Source organism: Anser brachyrhynchus (assembly GCF_964034855.1).
Source record: "Anser brachyrhynchus genome assembly, chromosome: 1".
NCBI classification, from domain to species: Eukaryota; Metazoa; Chordata; class Aves; order Anseriformes; family Anatidae; genus Anser; species Anser brachyrhynchus.
Window position 1 is genome coordinate 138,372,598 of NC_137694.1, and position 19,011 is coordinate 138,391,608.

Consider the following 19,011-nt stretch of genomic DNA (forward strand, 5'->3'; position numbering starts at 1 on the left):
TACAGAAAAAACATGTTTCAATTTTTTGGGGGTTAGTTCCCACCCTACTCTGCTGAAGAGTTAGATCATACCTACATGCAAGCATCTGGCCCCTACCATTTACACTGGCTTAGACTACACCACAGCAAATTGCTTTTCAGAATGGAAACACCCACAGATTTTTAGGTTCCCTTGAGAGGTTAGATGGTGTTTAAGTGATCTGAATTGCTCTCTGATACTTGTGGCCAAGTGTTTTCCAAGTTAGGCCAGAAGTAGGTAGGTAATGGGAGCACCTGAATTGCTGCTTTAACCTAGACCATGAGCACGCTCTGAAGCATGTCTCCCAGTCACCCCCACTTACTGCACTCCATTTAATGTTGCAGAGCTGTCCTGGAGTGCAAGCACCAAGTTGCTTTCAGATGACGCAAACCTGGAATACTTGCTTCCAGGATGACAGGTAAGGCTCTGCAACTGCTGGTGGGCATTCACCCCTTGAAAACCCAACACAAATCAGACTTCAAAGAAATCACACCGTTTTACATCATTGCAAACAGATATAAATGTCTTTTAGAAAAATAGAGCAGCAATGGCTTCTAGAAAAATAGAGCATGAGCCAAATATTCTTTAAAACCTAACAAGAGTTCAAAAATAAATTAGTCACTAGAGGGAGACTCTTAATCATCATATCCTATTATAAAACTGCTACTAGTATGGGACTTCAAACTCCTAGATGTACTTTAAAAAGGTCAGTAAGTGATATTTCCTCCAGCCCTTAGTTTAAAGAAAACAAGGCTAAAAGACAAGAGTATGCAAGACTTTTGCAAAATTCCACAATCATTCATAATTCAGAATGAATACGGGCTTTCTGAAGATTTCCCCACAGAAAATAGGTACAGATAGTGCAGTGGCAGGGAACAGAATTAGCTTTGCTTATACTTTGTGAAAAAGCCCTCTGTATGTGGCATCAGTGAAAGGACATTCATCTTTCTCCCCCTCCAAGATAAAACACCAAAATAAAAACCACTTGCCATTGTGAGAGGATTCTCCTTAAACCACAAAACCCTCTCTTCTTCCTTTATCTTCCTTACACTATAGTTGTGCCCAGGTGGCAATTCCCAGTAGCCAGGTTTTAAGGAGTGCTGCTTACACAGTAGTGATCTGGTCTAGCTCCTTATGAGTTAGAAGGCCACAAGCAAAACAAGGAAGACATGTTCCTGCAATGTCACTATAGATGTGCATTCAATTTTCTGCTATGCTCTAAATTTAGTAAATAATGCAGCAGTTATAGTTTGTGGTTTTCCATTACAAACACTATACAATTTGCAAGAAGTCATGGAAAAACATAAGAAGAAACAGAAGAGCTGTGGAGGAGACCCCAGCTGCAGGAGGGCCTGCCCCAGTCAGCACTGGGACTGATTGCATCCTGGACAGAAAAATGCAGCACCTCTGAACGTGCTTTCATTTTAGAAAATATTCAGCAACAGAGGGCATCAGACAACCAGAAACTGTATGTGTGTTAATGAATCCTGAAGTGCTAAAGTGAAGGGGAATGTGAACTGGAGATGTACAGACTGAGTGACTGTAGAGGAGGATAAGTGGGGATAAGGAAGCAGGCACTGAGGGTAGGAGGAGAGAAGGGAAACCAAACACATCATTTCTGTGTGTGCCAGCTGTAACCTCTCCAGCACAGAAATTTTGGGTTGTGAGAGAGTGGAATAGGGGTCCTGTACAGTGCTGTAATTAGCCTCAGACATGTTCCACTAGCAAAGTAACCTGAGCACTGCAGTTGCTGGTGAACCACCAACTCGTAACAACATCCCTTCTCTTTTAAGGCATGAAAGCACAGGAAATTCTCTGTCAGCAATGCAAGATTGTTGTTTGTTAGTATTTCACATTTTCCCAAAACACTTGGTACAACAGGACTCAAAGAAGAAAAGTCAAGAAAGAAAGCATTAGCCCACATGTTAACTTAAAGCATCCATTTGAGTGATGACTAGAAAACAGGCAGTGCTCAGATATGAAGCTGAATGACTCATTTTCCGCAAGGGCAAACTCAGGTCTCTTCCTGCCATTTCCTTCCCACACCCTGAAACTGCTTCTTACTGCATGTGCAGAGGTGACCTTGTCATCACTGCAGGCGCTCAGGGCGGCTACAAAGTGAAGATATGCACTCCATTCCTGTTTCCACAGGCAAAGAATTGCTGCTTTGTAAGTACAGTAAGTTTCTGTTTTCCTTGGTGGAATGCGGGGAGGTTTATTGGGAACTGTTACTTATAGCGTCTTTCATTGGAGCCTGTCAGACTTGAAGGAGGTCCTTTGCTGCCCATGAAAACATGGTGGCTGGGCAGAAAGCATTTTAGCTACATCTCTGGTGCTCCCAGCCTGACCTTCATGCCTGTATGAATGTCATCGTTGTGCGAATGGCAGCAGGACGTGCAGCTTGAGGGACTCCAGTGTAAGTCAGACCATCCAACAGCTTGTCAGCTCTGGTACAGCAAGGCTTTCCTGTGAAAAAATGCGCATGAGCAGCCAGGGCAGATTTAAGGACTGCCTTCAGCAACAGATGTTAGATGCTGTGATGTAGTAGCAGTTGCTGTGCTGAAAAATTTGGAATGGTTTTAAGTCGACTGAAAATAAGCTCACACTCCAGTGCATCAGCTGCCTGCTTTGAGCCTAACTTGATATTACCAGGTACTGTATTTCTCCCCTGCTGTCTCTGGAAATGCTCAGGAAAATTTTAACGGGTGTTTGAAAAAGTTTGTTGCTGTTGTAGACAAAAATATCTCGAGGAAGTGTTTCGAAGGCATTTCCCTTTACAACAATATTATTCTCATCCATGCCTGAGTACAAAGTGAATCGGCAGCAGAGAACTTATCATGAGTGAGTCTGGCTTTTTTTATCTATGTGAAGTCTGCAGATAAGGAATATTTAGAAGATATTTTCACAGACTGAAGAGTAGCAGACTGAATGGAATATAACCTGGAAGAGCTTTCAGTGAGTGTTGCGTAGCTGATGCCACAAGTGGGTACTGTTTTTGTGAAAAGCATCTGAGCATAAAGAATGTGAAAAGTGCATCTGAGCCTATCTGAAAATATGAATAATTTATCTTATGCAAACTGGCTTGAATTGGGATCTCAGTATCTTGTGAGAATTTTAATAGAAAAGCAGAGATGGATTTTAAAAATTCAGTCAGTAAAGCGAAAGAGTAAGGTAAGGAAGACCTGCAAGTTATACCAACCTCCCCCCACCCCATCCCAGGATTATTAAAATGGATGAAAGAAGAGATAAAATCTAAGTTATTTTTGTGGGGGTTAGCTAATGGGAGAGGGAGGAATGAATTTTGCTTGGAGCTGTGTTTGGTTCCCGCAGTAGAGCCATGCAGGCCCCACAAGGTTTTGTTCCCAAAAGTGCTCGTGGCCAAGTCAGCACCACCACTGTGTGGGTACATGGGGCCCTCTCTAATTTCTCAAAAAGGTGAGGAACAGGGAAAAAATGCTCTGAATATCTCTTTTATTCCCCCAGGAGCTGCTAGGGTTCCTCTGGCAGCACTCCCGCTGCTTTCACTAAGGAAGCGGCCTGGCAGGAGTAATGTCATGCAGCACAGCAAACTGTTGTCTGTATTTTACCTATTGTTTCACAGGCAGCTTCCGAGGAAACCCTTCCAATTCCCATTAATTTCACCTGTTTTGGAGGCATGTAGCATGTATACATAAAACATGGCTCAGCTGTACCCAAGTATCTTTCCTGTAGAGGCCTAGGATGCACCAAAGGCACAAATTCAGATGCAGGAAACAAAGTTTGAATGTCTGTAGATAGCAATGCTGCACCAGCATTTATGCATTGTACACGTCTGAATATCAATTTTCTAAGCACAAAAATGTGCGAAAGCTTTCGCCGTGAGGCTTGGAGTGTTGATCAATAAAATGTATGAACCATGGCTATTAACTAAGTTGCTAAATAGTATAATTTCTGGAAAACAAATGTTAAACCAACAGGATTTTTAAAACTGGGACACTTGGGATAATTTAACCAGACATGGGATAAAATTGAAAGGAGTCTTTTGAAAAGCCTGGTCACTCGGCTCCAACTTTAAAACCTTTTAACATTTTGTCTCGTCCTGGTAGTAAAAGAGAAAGATCCAGAAGAACCTTTGCAGAAAGCTGTACAGAGAAGGGGAAAATAGCATAAAACCCTGAAATCTGACACGTACAAAGAAGGAAAAAGGCTCAGCTTAGAGTATAAAGCCAAACAACAGGAGGACACAGATTTGGTGTCTTCTGTGAAAATGTCATCATTGAAGGAAGATGACTAGAATTTCTATGGCTAAAGATATCCCTCATAAGCCTGAAAGGAAACTTGGCACATTATATGAAGAAGCAGCAGGCTGCTTCTGTCTCTGTGATTACAGAAAAATAATGATATTGAGGACTAGGTTTTAAAAAGATCTTCTCTTCCTTTGTGACTGAATAGTAAGTATTTTTATAAAGCTAAGTCATGTAACAAAGGAGAAATATTTTGCTATTTTAAGAAAAACTTCACAAAAGAGCAAAATTCCTCTAAGAAGTGAAGAAGTCCTATCAATAAAAAATACTTTAATGCCCTTACTCTTCTTCATTTAGGAGCTGATCAAAGTCATACTAAAGTAAATAAAACAAAATGAATGTTGTAGGGCTTTGATTAAGTTTTATCTATTTTTATTGCCTTAACTACTAGGAAGATGCGAACATGACAAGGCTCTTTCTCTTGGTTTTACAGGATCTGAACACTCCAAATGCAAAAATGATTTGGCAACTAACATCTTACTGGTAAGAAAAGAGTTCATGAATTCTTTTTATGTCATTATTAAATCTAAAGTGATCTAAGTTTAATAATGACAGAATATCATATTATAAAAGAATGAGGTTGTTTATCCATAAAATATACTCACGATGTTATTTTTTTGTCTTTTTGGTTGGTTGTTGTTCTTACCATTGTTTTTTACACAATGGTCTCAGTCTGAGCAAGAAGGATGTCAGTGGAAGCTGACCAAATTCTCAGTTTCCCAAACCAATTTCTAGAAACATCCCAAATTATTAAAGCAAAATAATTTCTTCATCATCTTTAATGTGTAAATTCCCAAGGGACACTGCTCATGAGAATTTTGTAAACAAATGGGAAAGGATATCTTAAATTTATGCTCCTGACACTTTCCTTTTTATGACATCTGTTTGGGTCAGTGATCAAAATTTAAGACCCCCTCTATGTTCTGGGCAGAGAATGGTCTGGTCTACAGACAAGCTCATGTGGGAAGGTCTTCAGCCATGAGCAGTGGGAGGGATGAATGGACAGACCTTTGGCTTCTTTCCTTCTTCTGTGTTTCAGGACATCCCTGGTCACGTCTGTGATTTTCGGTCTGCTTCTGCAGCTACCACTGGCACAGCTTTCCATCGTCACACAGCCAAACTTTGTCCTGTTGATGGCTGATGATCTTGGCATAGGGGATGTAGGTTGCTATGGGAATGATACTATCAGGTAAGGAAACAGACTGTAATAATGAACAAACCTGGTGTTATTTCCTGTAAGCCTGCGATCCTCTGCCCATCATCAACCATTAGAGCTCTCTTCAGATTTGTTTACTGGAGAACTGGGGAGATTTCCTGAGGGGGTCACTATGTGAATATAAAGCACTACCAGGATTATCTCACACACTAGAGGGCATTCCCAGGGCCAGCTCTGCTATCCAGAGCTGTTCCACTCCGGAAATATGTGAATAGTTCTTGTGTATTCCTTCCAACACTGAGAAATGCAATGCTCTTGCACATACCTGAAGATAGAAATGCTGTTTCCTCTTTCAATGTATCAGGCCTCATTACCTCATTCAACTCTGTTTTGCCATTCTTTCCTAGTCTCACATAAAAATACAGTTTTAATCACTATGATGAGCTATGTTACTGGGAAATACTTCTGTATACAGACCCGAGATCATAGAACTTGTCTACTCGTTAAAAATTATGCCACATTAATGCCTGCTGGCTTCCTACCAGCTTGTCATTTCTCTGCAAAAAAAAACAGACTTGGTGGGAGCACTCGCCTCATCCAGCAAAGATCTCAGAATCTCACCCTGCTGGCACCAACTGGCAAGTTTCAGACAGGCAGGTGATGAGGCTCTGCATGGCTCAGCCTTCAAGATAACATCATCCCCAAGGCATGAGTTCTCTTCTTCAAGAGCAGTGGGATGCATTTTGCCAAGACACTTCATGGGACTTAGGAAATAAGAGGGAATGATTGGGTTGAAATTTATCCAGGTAGCTATTGTTAAATGAAAAGAAAAAAAAAATAATCATCCCCCTTCTTGAAAATAAATAAAAGAAATCAAAATAATTAAAATAGAATAAACTTCCAAAAATGAAGATAAGTGTACTATTTCTCATTCTCATTCCCTTGAAGGCCCTCTGAATAATACCTAACAGTGTTGGTTGCATTTTTAGGACACCGAACATCGATCGCCTAGCAAAGGAAGGAGTAAAACTGACCCAACACATCGCTGCAGCTCCACTTTGCACCCCAAGCAGAGCAGCTTTCCTCACTGGCCGATATCCCCTCCGATCAGGTTTGCCTTGCACAGCCAAGTGGCCTTTAACCATTGCTTTATTGCTGAAGGGAAGAGTGTCGTACAGTTGGCACAAAGGAATGAAGGCATGCAGAGACGAAGTGCCGTAGACTTACCGTCACTCACTAAGGACACAAAAGACTCACCAGCTAGGTCTAGTACCTTAGAGGCTGCATCTATATTTATGGCATACAATGAACCAGCCCGGAGGGAAGTAAGGCAGAGAAGAACCAGCTCTGCAGAGCAGCTCGCTCCCCGCCAGCTAGCAACTCTTGTTGCATTTTGGTGCTGTATTGCACAGCTTGCAGCCAGAATGGAGTTGGTACAAATTGTTTCATTCAAATAAGTCATTACACAGAGTATGAAAAGTAACACATCTTTAAAACACTGGTTACATTTAACTTCGGTTTTGGGGGACTCCTCATCAGATATAAGAAATAACAGAGCCTTTCAGGGAACAGAATATATCTATGCAGATTTGCGTCCATTCCCTCCAGTCTGCATGCAGAGTGAGTCATTTACAGGTCAGCTTTGTAAACCTATATATCAAAATTCATCTGTCCTACAAAACAACAGTTTGACAGCTATATTATTTTTCCCAGTGCTGTTTTTGAAGAAAAAATACTATCCTGTCAAAATGCATTCCTGAGCCGAAGAGGTATGAAAAGCAAACAGCTCTGTACGTTTCTAACAGTGACTCTAATGCTTGTTCTATTGCAAAAATCTTCAGTGCCTTCATTCCTGAGGCATTTTGAAGCTGACATGTCATCCTACTCTCATCCTGACAGCTCCCACTGAGATAGCTGAAAAATGCACATGAACTTGTATAGACTCTGTGTCCCCCTGTAACAGCAGGGCTGTTCAACACTTCCAAGACATTTCATACTTCACATTACATTATATGATGAGGTTATGCCAGCATATAATGCTGAATAACGGGGTGTAAACCTGAGGAGAAGACTAGGGTGCTATATAGCTTCTCTGTGGTTTTCAGCAGTTGTATACAAGCCCTCCTACCAGGCAGGGACATTGTGAGTTTGCAGGCAGCCTTATGCATGCTGGAGTTTGAGGCTGAGAGAGGGCTGAAATCTCCCTGCCCTGCTCCCTGCCCTCACCAACACACCAGCCCAGTATACTGCATGCAGCCTGGATGCCACCGCAACATAGAAATGCATCTTTACGACTGTGCCATTCCAGATAAAATGGTGCAGTATGAAGTGCAAAGAAGGATAGGTAATATGCAATGGAGAGATTTAAATCTTTTAAAATCTCACCCTTGTACACTGTCCAAGATTCATTTCCCTAAACAAACAGCATTAGGATAAACATTTGACACTGTAATACCAATGAAACCAGGAAACAAGGAAGTATATTTGATAAAACTACCAGTTGTACTTACTGAGATTTTATTATATTTTGTAGGAATGGATGCAATAAACAATTATCGCGTTATTTTTTGGAATGGTGGCTCAGGAGGGCTCCCTCCAAATGAAACCACTTTTGCCAAAATTCTGCAGCAACAAGGCTACAGCACAGGACTCATAGGTATGGAGATGTTCCTGAAAATGTTCCATTCAGACCATTTGGTTTGGTTAGCAACTGCTTATATCACAGTTGTGATACTTTTATTTCCTGATACAAGAATATTATGTAAGAAGAAGTCCTGACCAAAAAGAATCTCTCTTAAAAGAACAAATATGTGATAAAAAATGATCTTTACTGTTGGCCTGCTTTCAAACACATTGACCTATGGTAGTTAAAAGATATACTGGAAAATATGTTGTTAAAAAATATTCCTTAAATACAATTCTACCACTTATATGATAATTATTCCAGTACTATTAAATAAGAAACATATAGCGTTTCATGCAAAGATGCATGTGCATGCTTTCCAAAGAGCAGAGCAGACAACTTGTAGACAAGAGAACAACTGCTACTTAAAGCAATAGGATCAGTTCAAAATGTCACAGGATTTGGTCTTTCAAAAACAAACAAAACAATTATTTCTTCTTTAAGTACAGCATGCCACTGTAGTTCACTAATATTTCAGTACAGCCCATGAAATATTACTTCCTTCAGCATTAATAAGAATTCCATTTTACTTTATATTTTACAGGACTTTTTTTTAATACAGTTGTAAATTTTTTGTCATGATCCAGTTTCAAATATTTATTTATCTTAGATATGTCACATAGTTTCACAGACTGAGGAAATACAAATGTTCCTGAGCTGAGTCATGAAGCAAGAAATCTTATGCAGCACGTGCCCACATCACCACAGCTGAATAGCCACTACATTGATTCACCTAAGTGGTTTGTGTTTGGTTTGTTCTGAGCACAGCCAGTGTGACTGCAAAGTTAAGTCCTACTAATAAACTGTGGCTTGATGTGATAAGCAGACTTTATGTTGGGAAATGCTTTACAAAGTCTTTGTAGTCAGAAATACAGCGTTGTATAACAGGGTCTCAAAGATTAATTTATCTTAATCAGACAATTTATTATCTATGGTATTGAGTCTTTTGCAGCATGTCAGAAGCCTTTATTGACCTCAGCTAGAGGTTTAGGTGTTGAAGTGCATCTGAAGCCCAAGAATACATTAACTGCACCTCTATTTATGACCAATACATTTGTATGTTTATTACAAACCTGTCTCATTTTATAGCTGGCTCTAAATATATTATGAGGTAAACTGAATTTTAGCTGAAAATAATTCATCCACCAATAATATAATTTTATATTTACATCCAAAAAGTAGCATTTTCCCCCTCCAAAGTAGATTTTTCTGCTCCTATTGTAATGCATTGCAATTCTTTTGAAATCTACTCAGGGGTCACTGTTAGTATATGTATTAGTGACATAGTGAACCAATTGCTTAGGATAATATGTTTTTGTCAGTGCACAGTTCTTTACTCCACAATAAGAACTGGTTGCAAATTAGTTTTCAGGTAAAATTCTAAGAGTTCACTTTGATCTATAAATCTGGTATCCAAGGCCTACATTACATCAGTTGTAAAAATTAATTAACTGCCCCTGAGACAAAGAAGAAAAAAAAAAAAGAAAAAAAAAGTAAATTCTGGTCACTTGATTCACATACCTGTAACCCTCAGTGTTTGAGCCAAATGAAACAACTTGTTATTTTTCCATGTAAGTGCCTAACCAGTCTGGCTGAATAGACTTAAGAGGGAGGAAACGCATGATTTTGATGTGCCATTCATCATAATAGTGGACATATGTTCATAATAAAGAACAAATGTTATTGCAATTGCAAACAGCCATGAGGTATTCCTTTTGATATATGAAGACTTCATTATAAAAAAAAAAAAAAAGGCTTTGACAATTATTTAAAACTTGATTAAATACAAATAAATGGTAACAAAATATAAAACAAAGCTTTCTATTCTCACCCAATATATGGAGATACTATTATCAGCAAAGTTACTTACATATGTACAATTTCATAATAAATCTTGATCTCCTGAGCTCAAGTTCTTCTGAATCTGATGGTTTGCCTGGCAAACTCACTGTTGAGATGCAAGCTGTTTAATTACACTGTCCGTAGCTGTGACCAGCACATCACTGAGTGTTGCCATAGGTCTGCCATTAAGCCATCCAAAACTTTCCAGAAAAAAAAGATTCCATAGCATCTTAAAGGTAAAGAGACAACAGAACAGCGTTATTTTTACCTGTGCTTACAAAAGGACTCCTTCCTCCTATTTCATACCTGACAGGTCTCCAGGAAAGCCATACATTTTGCAAAGTTCTGAAAACCCAAGGTCTTCCCTATTTCTTGTTCCCTTTATAGTCCAGACTTTGTTGCATTTGATCAAAGCTACAAGGCATGAATATGTATACAGAGCACCCTAACTGGGTGGTGGAAATAACTCTGGTGGAAATTTATAAATTGTAGCGGTTAACTTTCATCATTTATAAGATATACCCCATTTTATCAGTACCTACTTGGTATGTATCTGTAGGATGAAGAAGCAGGAAAAGAAAACATTTTTTGAGAAATGTTTTTAATGAGAAAAAGTTCGTTTTTAAATATTAACTCTATATTTTAATAATGCATATTTTTAGGGAAGTGGCATCAAGGTGTTAACTGTGAATCCCGCAATGACCATTGTCATCACCCTTTGAACCATGGGTTTGATTATTTTTATGGGATGCCTTTTACGCTAATAAGTGACTGCCAAACAACAGAAGCACCAGAGATGGACAGAGTCTTCAGAAGAAAACTCTGGCTTTACACTCAGATGATTTGCCTTTTTACACTCACTGCTGCCCTAGGGAGAATCACCGGCTTGATTCCAGTCCGCTGGAAAACACTGGCCTGCCTTGCTGGGTTTAGTCTCCTGTTCTTTGTGTCTTGGTTCTCAAGCTACGGATTTGTGAGATACTGGAACTGCATTATGATGAGAAACCATGAAATTACTGAGCAGCCAATGGTGACAGAAAGGACTACATCCCTTATCTTGAGAGAGTCCATTGCATTTATTGAAAGGTAAAGTACATTTCCTTTGATCACATTTATTCTGGTTCTTGCATATCTTTCAACAGCATTTTCCCATGTGAAGTCTTTGTAGAATTATAGGATCACAGAATGGTTTGGGTTGGAAGGGACTTAAATCCCATCTAGTTCCAACCCCCTGCCATGGGCAGGGACACCTCCCACTAGATCAGGTTGCTCAAAGCCCCATCCAACCTGTCCTTGAACACTTCCAGTGATGGGGCATCCACAGCTTCTCTGGGCAAACTGTAATATCTATAACTGTAAAGAAGAATATAAATACTATTATGCCTATTAAATACTAACAATGCTAATAATGACACTACAGTATTAAACTATAAATTGTCACTTAAAGACATCTGTTATTCATAGCTTCATTGAAGTGGATAATCTTTCCAAATTTCCACATGTTGGATTGAATGTTTATAGGCTATTTTGAGGAAATGCATATTTCTATGCCTGTCAGTGTTCAAGAGGCATTGGATAATGACCTTAATAACATGACTTAACTTTTGGTTAGCCCTAAAGTGGTCGGGCAGTTGGACTTGTTCATCATTGTAGGTCCCTTCCCAACAAACTCAACTCAACTCAACTCAACTCAACTCAACTCTCCTCTGCTCTCCCCTCCGCCTCTCTCCCCCTCTCTCCCCCTCTCTCCCCTCCCCTGCCCCCCTCTCCTCTTCCATTTTGTGACTCCAACAGTGAATCTTTAAAGGATAACAACAGCTTGTGGTAGAAATGTGTGTGTGGGCAGGGGAAAGAGAAGAAGAGCTGTGAATTAACCTTATTGTATGGACTGACATGTGGGGAGCCACTGACAGGCAATGAACTTGCTGTTTTTATTTTAGTAGCACGGTGATGGTTTACAATAGCTGAAAGTGGAGTTTCAATGTGAAACTTTTCTATGTATGATTCAGAGAAAAAAGAGAAAAAAACATTATTTTATCAGACAGACCCTAATCACTGGATTTTAATACCTTACAAAGTAAGATGTTTCTGAAGTGGTTGCTGAAATATGTATGCAAAGCATAATAGTGTTTTCCATTATTCTTGACCTCTGTATGTATTGGGAACCCTCCTCCTAGTAACAAAGCATTGATTTCTGTTTTTTAGAAATAAGCACAAGCCATTCCTCCTCTTTCTTTCCTTTTTACACTCCCACACCCCTCTCCTCACCACAGAGAAGTTTCTGGGGAAGAGCAGCCATGGTTTGTACGGAGACAACGTAGAGGAGATGGACTGGATGGTGGGTAAGTGGCCATAGCAAATAACAGTGTCTCTCTAGCTAATGCCTAGGTGTGAATATGTAATAAAAATGCAGTTGTTATTTGTTAAGAAAAAAGGGAAGAAAATTAAAAGCAAGAAGGAAAAGAAGTCCTAACATCAGCCTTGTATGAGCACTATTGGTTTACGCTGTTGGCTTTTTATTTTCTCCAGTTTTGGACCAAGTGAATCTGTTTGTTTGTCTAGTGTTTCCCAGTTTTAACCATGTCCCCTTGGCTGCTCTAAAGATAACCAGCTGCTTCTCTTCCTAAATACTACATGAACTAAGAACTATTTAACTTTCTATAATTATTCCAGATCATGTAATTTCAGCCTCTTCTGTTCATATCTTATCTGTTTCTAAGCAGGACACATAAGAAGGTGATAAAACTGATAAGCAAAGTAGTTCCAGGTGTAAACCAGCAGGCTATTTTTCTGTGACTGATGAATTCTGCAGAGTACTGAATATTTTTCAGTCCACTCACTAATCCAGAAATGTTCATAAATGTTAATTGATGTTTCCAGAAATTAGATTCAAGTAATTTTTCAACCTGTTTTTTTCAAGGAGAAGGAGAATACTTTTTTATTATCCAGCCATGCAGTAGGAAAAGTAGTTACATTTGTAAAAGAAATAAGAATCAGGTGTATATATACAGAAATAACTGTTTTTCATACCTATCTTTCAAACATTTTCACACTGTAGATATACTTAAAAAGTCAGAATCAGATCAAGAAAAAAGATTTACATCGCTAATATATGTTAAATGCAACCAGTAACTTGATGTAAATACTAGCAAAGGTCTAGAAAATTATAAGATAAACGTATACGACATTTTTTCTCATTTTTCTCTGTGGCCATCACTTATGCAGAATCTTACTTTCTGGGAATCTTGGATCAAGATTTCTTTCCATATTTTTATAGCACACCACTTCTGTCCTTTACAATAGAGGCTAGAGGCTTCTGGTGTAGTTCTTGCACTCTTTTCTTATAATAATAATAAAGGGGTTAGAGCATGTCTTTTTTTGTGTGCTTTTCTAGACAGTGAAATGACATCTATACATCTCAGTGCTGCATAACTCTTCCTTTAAACACTGAGTAGACCTACATTTTTTAACATTTGCAAGTCAGAGGGTAAAATCTATATTGTGTGAGCTATGTTTTTGATTTTTTTAATGCACATATATTCCTGTGTTTACAGGACAGGTTCTAGATGCTATTGACAAGGAAGATTTGAAAAGTACTACATTGGTTTACTTTGCCTCTGATCATGGTGGATGGCTGGAAAGACAAGAAGACAAAAGGCAGCTGGGTGGTTGGAATGGAATATACAGAGGTAAGAGCTGTCAGGGGTGGTGACAACCCAGCAACAACTAGCAAATTACTCAGAACACTTCTAAAGATGAGATAAGACTGTATGCTTCAGGATTAACTGTTTTTATTGTTGAGAAGCATTTTTGTCTCTTACTAACTATGCATTCAAAAATATACACAAGCCTAGCACGTGTAGATGTTCTTTTAATGAATAATTCTCAAACTGTCATTTCCTCATGAAGTGATTGATCACAAGTTAATTTTCATTAAGAAAGTGTAACTTCTCTATAAATATTATTAGCTGCATCTTACATCTGAGACTTTGCTTTAACTACAACAGGTATGTTATATGGTTGCAAAAGAGAGAGGAGAACTTGGCTATGTAATCACTTTAGACCTACAAATTGTATTCACACTGAGTTCTAATGGGGTAATGTGTTTGTAAAGCAACAAAAAGGAGTAAGGTTAAATAATGTTACTTATGGGGTGATATAGTGAACACATTATCAGTGATGCTGATGAGAAGGAAGCTAGTGGTAACATCAAGAGAGTATGGAAGACTCATGAAGATAACATTAGACAGTTTTATGCTAATACCGTGTCATTAATCTAAAAGGTAAAAACTGTTTATTTCAATGATATATATATATATTTTATTTTTTTTATTAAAGGTGGAAAAGCTATGGGAGGCTGGGAAGGAGGAATCCGTGTCCCAGGGATACTTAGATGGCCAGGAGTGTTACCTGCAGGCACAGTTATCAATGAACCTACAAGCCTTATGGACATTTACCCCACAGTAACTCATCTGGCTGGAGGGGTAGTACCACAGGACAGGTACAAACACAACTGTCATTATTGACCCTTTTCTCCCAAGACAATAGAAAATCTACTTTGGAAACAAGTTCTAAGGTTCTAACATTTTCTTTTTCACTCCTGCTCCTTTTCTAGACACATAAGTGTTACCACAGCTCAGTCACCTCATCTCTACATTTGAGATTCAGCATCTACTTGTAGTCTTCTACAAACTCTTCCTTGTTCAAAGATGTCAATTCCAACCAGGAGCGTACAAAGGAAACACAGTACCGTACAACTTATCCCAGTCTGATGGTCTCCCTTTTTTCTGTTAGGGTAATTGATGGCCGGGATCTGATGCCTTTACTGCAAGGAAGAGTTGAGCACTCAGAACACGAGTTCCTGTTTCATTACTGCGGCATTCACTTACATGCTGTGCGGTGGTACCAGAAGGACAGTGAGTACAAGAATCCTTTCCAAGAAATGAGGTCGGTCTACAGAAAGCAGATTTATCTAACGTTTTTTATCTGGGACTGCAGCTTTCCAAGTAGCTCCAGGTGTAAGGTGATAAAGAACTTAATATCATTGTCGTTACTTATATGGCAAAAAGTGCTTGCTCATAGCTTCCAGGCACATGACACAAGCTCTGCCATGCTAGGCAGGATACTGGAGCTCAGGATAGGTCTCACCTACCTCTCTATTTGAATGCTAGGCCTGGGAAGTCCATGCCCTTTTTCTCTCATGGAGAAGTCTTTTCCTCAGTCTTTTGTCTGTCCTTCTGCTACCTCAGCAAGGAAGCAAGCCATGGAAAACCCAAATCTTTTTTGCATGTCTTCATAAAAAAAATCAAAATCAGGGATAAGTGATATCTGCTGGAAACTTTAGAGAAATTTAGAAAAATTAGAAATCATTTGAAATTATTGATTTTATTTTGTGGCATTTCATTTAAATGAAATTATAATGTTATGTCAACTAGTGAGTATAGAGCTGAAGTGCAACCCAGTGCCCAAAAATAAACTCTAGGAAACCATTCACTCCTGTTATACACACCTGGTGATAGCCACCAGTATCACTGCAAGCCTTCTTTCTTTCCTGCCAGGTGGAGCCACCTGGAAGGCTCATTATGTGACCCCAAACTTCCATCCACTCGGGGCTGGAGCTTGTTACGACAGAGGATTTTGCCCGTGTTTTGGGGAAGGCGTGACCCATCATGAGCCTCCATTGCTGTTTGACCTCTCGCGAGACCCTTCTGAAGCCAAACCTCTGTCAGCTGACACCGAGCCCCTCTTTGACACTGTGATAGAGCGGATTGGGAGAGCCATAGAAGAACACCGCAGGACACTGACTCCAGTACCAGAGCAGCTCTCCCTATACAACGTTGTCTGGAAGCCGTGGCTGCAGCCCTGCTGTGGGACATTCCCATTCTGTTGGTGTGATAAGGAAGGTGATAGCGAACTTGATGACCTATAAGGGAAACAACCAAAGTTCCTAAAGTTTTCAGGTCTTTTCTCTGGGGGTGTTTATTGGTGAGTTGTTTGATTATAATTTTTTTTGTTGGTTTTGTTTCATTTTTAATGAAATCTTTATTCGAGAATTTCTCCAGTGAATGGCACAGTATTTGGTAAAGGTGTCTTTAAGCTGGATATTCTCAGGGAGGGATAAAGACAGTATGATCTGAACTGCATGTTTTAACTTGCATCTGCTGACAACTGAATAAATAGTTCAAATGCACTGAAACAGGCCAATGTTAGAGCTGTACCAGTAATTCTATGACTGGTTGTTTATTTTTGTTGTTTATGAATATGCATTTAGAAGCTTGGTTTTCTATTTTGTTCTGAATTTCTAAGTCATTAAGGGTCTGAGGTGTCCCTTATTTTTTTTTATACTTACTGGCAATGCATAGCAGGCCCTTATAAAATATTTTTGCAGACTACTTTTCCTGCTGCCTCACAAATAATTCTAGAGTAATTCTGCCTACAGTTCCTCACAGAAACTCTTTTATAAGTGGCTTCCTTCCTTCCGTGTAGTTAGTCTCTCCAGCAGCAGCAATGATGGCAGCTGGATAGCCTGGCGCTTCTGGATCAGGATTAATTGCCTGGTTGAGGATTAATTGCCTGGTTGAGGCATAAAGCTTAAAAATGTGATGAGCTGGGGCTGCCAGTGATTTTTGAGAAGGAGAGGACTCCTCTGATTGGAGTCAGCCTCTTTTGATGGAGAACACAAAAAGCAAAAGTCTTTCCCTTTCCAAAGCCCCCATTGCACCGAGATTCCTAAGCAGCACTGGCAAGGGCATAGTGGAATTCATGGTCACAGAAGTACAACACAGATAAGCAGTTTAGTCATCTGGGCACAGGTCACATAAGTTATCTTGCTGCCCTAGAAATGGCTAGGACCCATTTCTCTCCTTTGATAAATGTTGGGCTTCTTTTGGTTTTATTTCCCCCTTGTTCCCCACAGTACATCCACTGGGAAATCTGCAGCTAAATAAAATCCTGCAGATTAAAAGCAAAGTTGTATTGCATGCTGTGACCTCATGCATTTCACAGACTCTTGCTCCCAGAAGAGCACCTAGATGCTCCTTCACTGCTATTCATGAGAAAAAGCTTCAGTCCTATTGTGAAAACTTCAGGAGATGAAGTGAATCCATTACTTCACATATACTGTATTGTTGCTTAATTTTCTCCATTTTTAAGTGTGTGTGTTTTATTTCTCATTTGAATTTATTTGATTTCATTGTTTCTTTCTTGGCTAGATTTAAAGGTATTTTCATATTCAATAGCCAGTATTTTCTTTACAAGAGTTTACTGCAATAAGGCCAGCATTTATCAATCTTCTCAGTCTTTTTCCAAGACCTCACTTCCGTTCTTAAGCCAGTCTAGTATCTGAGATTTTACATCCTCTCAGTTTTTTAACACCCTTAAAAATATGCAGGTATAAGACCTGTTCATATAACTGAAACAATTTTTCTTGCACATGAATACTTCATAGCACTGCACGATATCTGTTTGGAGCTAGATGGCACAGGAAAACATCTGAACTAGAAATTGTGCTGGTCATTGGGGTTTGGCCATGAAAGCACACTTATCGGGGGGGACAAAACTTTTGCTTGTTCCAGTCTCAGGATCATCTCCTAGGCACCAACATATAACTCTTCCCCCTCCTCTCCCCCTTCAGTCTTCTTCCTCCACGTGCTGTTGAACAGCTACATAACAATGTCACCCCAGCCCCCAGTCTCCCTTAATAGGAGTTTTATAAGCAAATGGTGGCCCATGCAGTCAATAAAATTGGCCCATGACCAGTCATCATGCTGTACCTTCCAAAAAGTTTCAGATGTTGCATTTCTGCCACTTTTTGACCTGTAGCTCTTCCCAAGACTCAACACATTCAGGTCTTGTTTGCATAGTCCTGTTGCCCATGGTCGATTATACCCAGTTAATATGGCACAAGCAACATAAAACTCATTCAGCACACAACAGTTAATGAAAATCTGCTTTCAGAAAGGTTAGCATTATTAGGACCCATTGAGAACTGTTTGCTTGTTCTTTCACCAAAGCACAGACTATCTGAGAAGATTCTGGACCACCCAATCACTCAAGATAAAACTCTAACTTCCTAGGTTTTTACCACTGCATGGCCCTTGATCATTAGGGATGCTGCAGATCATGGAGAGTGTGGGAAACATACCACAGATGCCCTATGTAAATTTGCACAAAGCGTATGGGGACTGTAGACTCACAAATAGTCATGCTCTTACACCTGGTGTTGACTCTGTTGGGATTTAGTAGTGGTTAACTTGCACTACCAATCACTCCAAGAAGAGGGCCTTCACAGCAAGACATCACAGGTGTAACTAAATGCATGATAATCTAATTGCAATCAATATCACCAGGACAGGGTGAAGCAGCAGGTGTAACAGGGCTTTCCCAGTCACTGACCATCCTCCAAAGACACCACCCCAGCAGGCGGTCAATGAGTTTCCTACAATAACTTTATCATCACAGTTTTGCCAGTCATGTTAATTCCTCAGTCACTCACAGACACAGATGAAATGATTTTCATGCAGATCCACAGAACACAGAGAAGTTCTTTTTTTTTTCCTCTTTTCTTTTTCTTTTATGTATTTGAAGTGACTCTTGCAAAGCAGGGGGTTTAAAGAATCCATATGCAGAAGCTCATTAATCTCCTCTAATATTGCATTGTTCCTTTTGAGTGCTTTGTTCTCAGGCCATTTGTGAGTTGATAGCAACCCATTTACATATGTAATTCTGGGAATAAATTCTTCAAATGATGACTTTTTTAAATGAAGAGCTGTGAAATGTTTTGAAAATTTCAGGCTTTTAAGACATTTCTCATTCATTGTCAGTATTGTAAATTCAGCAACATTACTATTTACCACACAAACTGAGAAAAAAAAATAAAGACAGCAACGGGATATGATGGGCAGACCACTCAGTGCATAAGGGATTGGCTTGATGGTGGCACTCATAGAGCTGGTCAACAGCTCAATGTCCAAGTGGAGATCAGTAAAAAGTGGTGTTATTCATTGGGACTGACATTGTTTAACATCTTT

General features: G+C 39.5%; 1 protein-coding gene across 5 annotated transcripts; it reads left to right on the forward strand.

Annotated features, from left to right (window-relative positions):
- Positions 1 to 1,529: 1,529 nt before the first annotated feature.
- LOC308191749 (arylsulfatase D-like) lies at positions 1,530 to 18,732 on the forward strand. 5 transcript variants are annotated; one of them, XM_080584520.1, is made up of 11 exons: positions 1,530 to 2,187; positions 4,735 to 4,784; positions 5,341 to 5,490; positions 6,447 to 6,568; positions 7,991 to 8,113; positions 10,645 to 11,068; positions 12,188 to 12,324; positions 13,537 to 13,671; positions 14,321 to 14,483; positions 14,777 to 14,898; positions 15,541 to 18,732. In XM_080584520.1, the coding sequence occupies exons 1-11, from the start codon at positions 2,086 to 2,088 to the stop codon at positions 15,909 to 15,911; spliced, it is 1,899 nt and encodes a 632-aa protein (XP_080440646.1). In that variant the 5' UTR covers positions 1,530 to 2,085; the 3' UTR covers positions 15,912 to 18,732. The 5 variants fall into 5 exon arrangements, with proteins under 5 accessions (XP_080440646.1, XP_080440650.1, XP_080440649.1 ...); XM_080584524.1 differs by having other exon boundaries at positions 10,855 to 11,068; XM_080584523.1 differs by lacking the exon at positions 1,530 to 2,187 and adding an exon at positions 2,224 to 2,434.
- The last annotated feature ends 279 nt before the right edge of the window (positions 18,733 to 19,011 follow it).

Bases quoted from the DNA above. Each gene is read 5' to 3' on its own strand.
- LOC308191749 (XM_080584520.1), top strand. From the start codon at position 2,086: ATGTGCAGAGGTGACCTTGTCATCACTGCAGGCGCTCAGGGCGGCTAC. The intron at 8,114-10,644 runs GTATGGAGATGT...GCATATTTTTAG, and splicing joins CTACAGCACAGGACTCATAG to GGAAGTGGCATCAAGGTGTT. The intron at 11,069-12,187 runs GTAAAGTACATT...TCTGTTTTTTAG, and splicing joins TCCATTGCATTTATTGAAAG to AAATAAGCACAAGCCATTCC.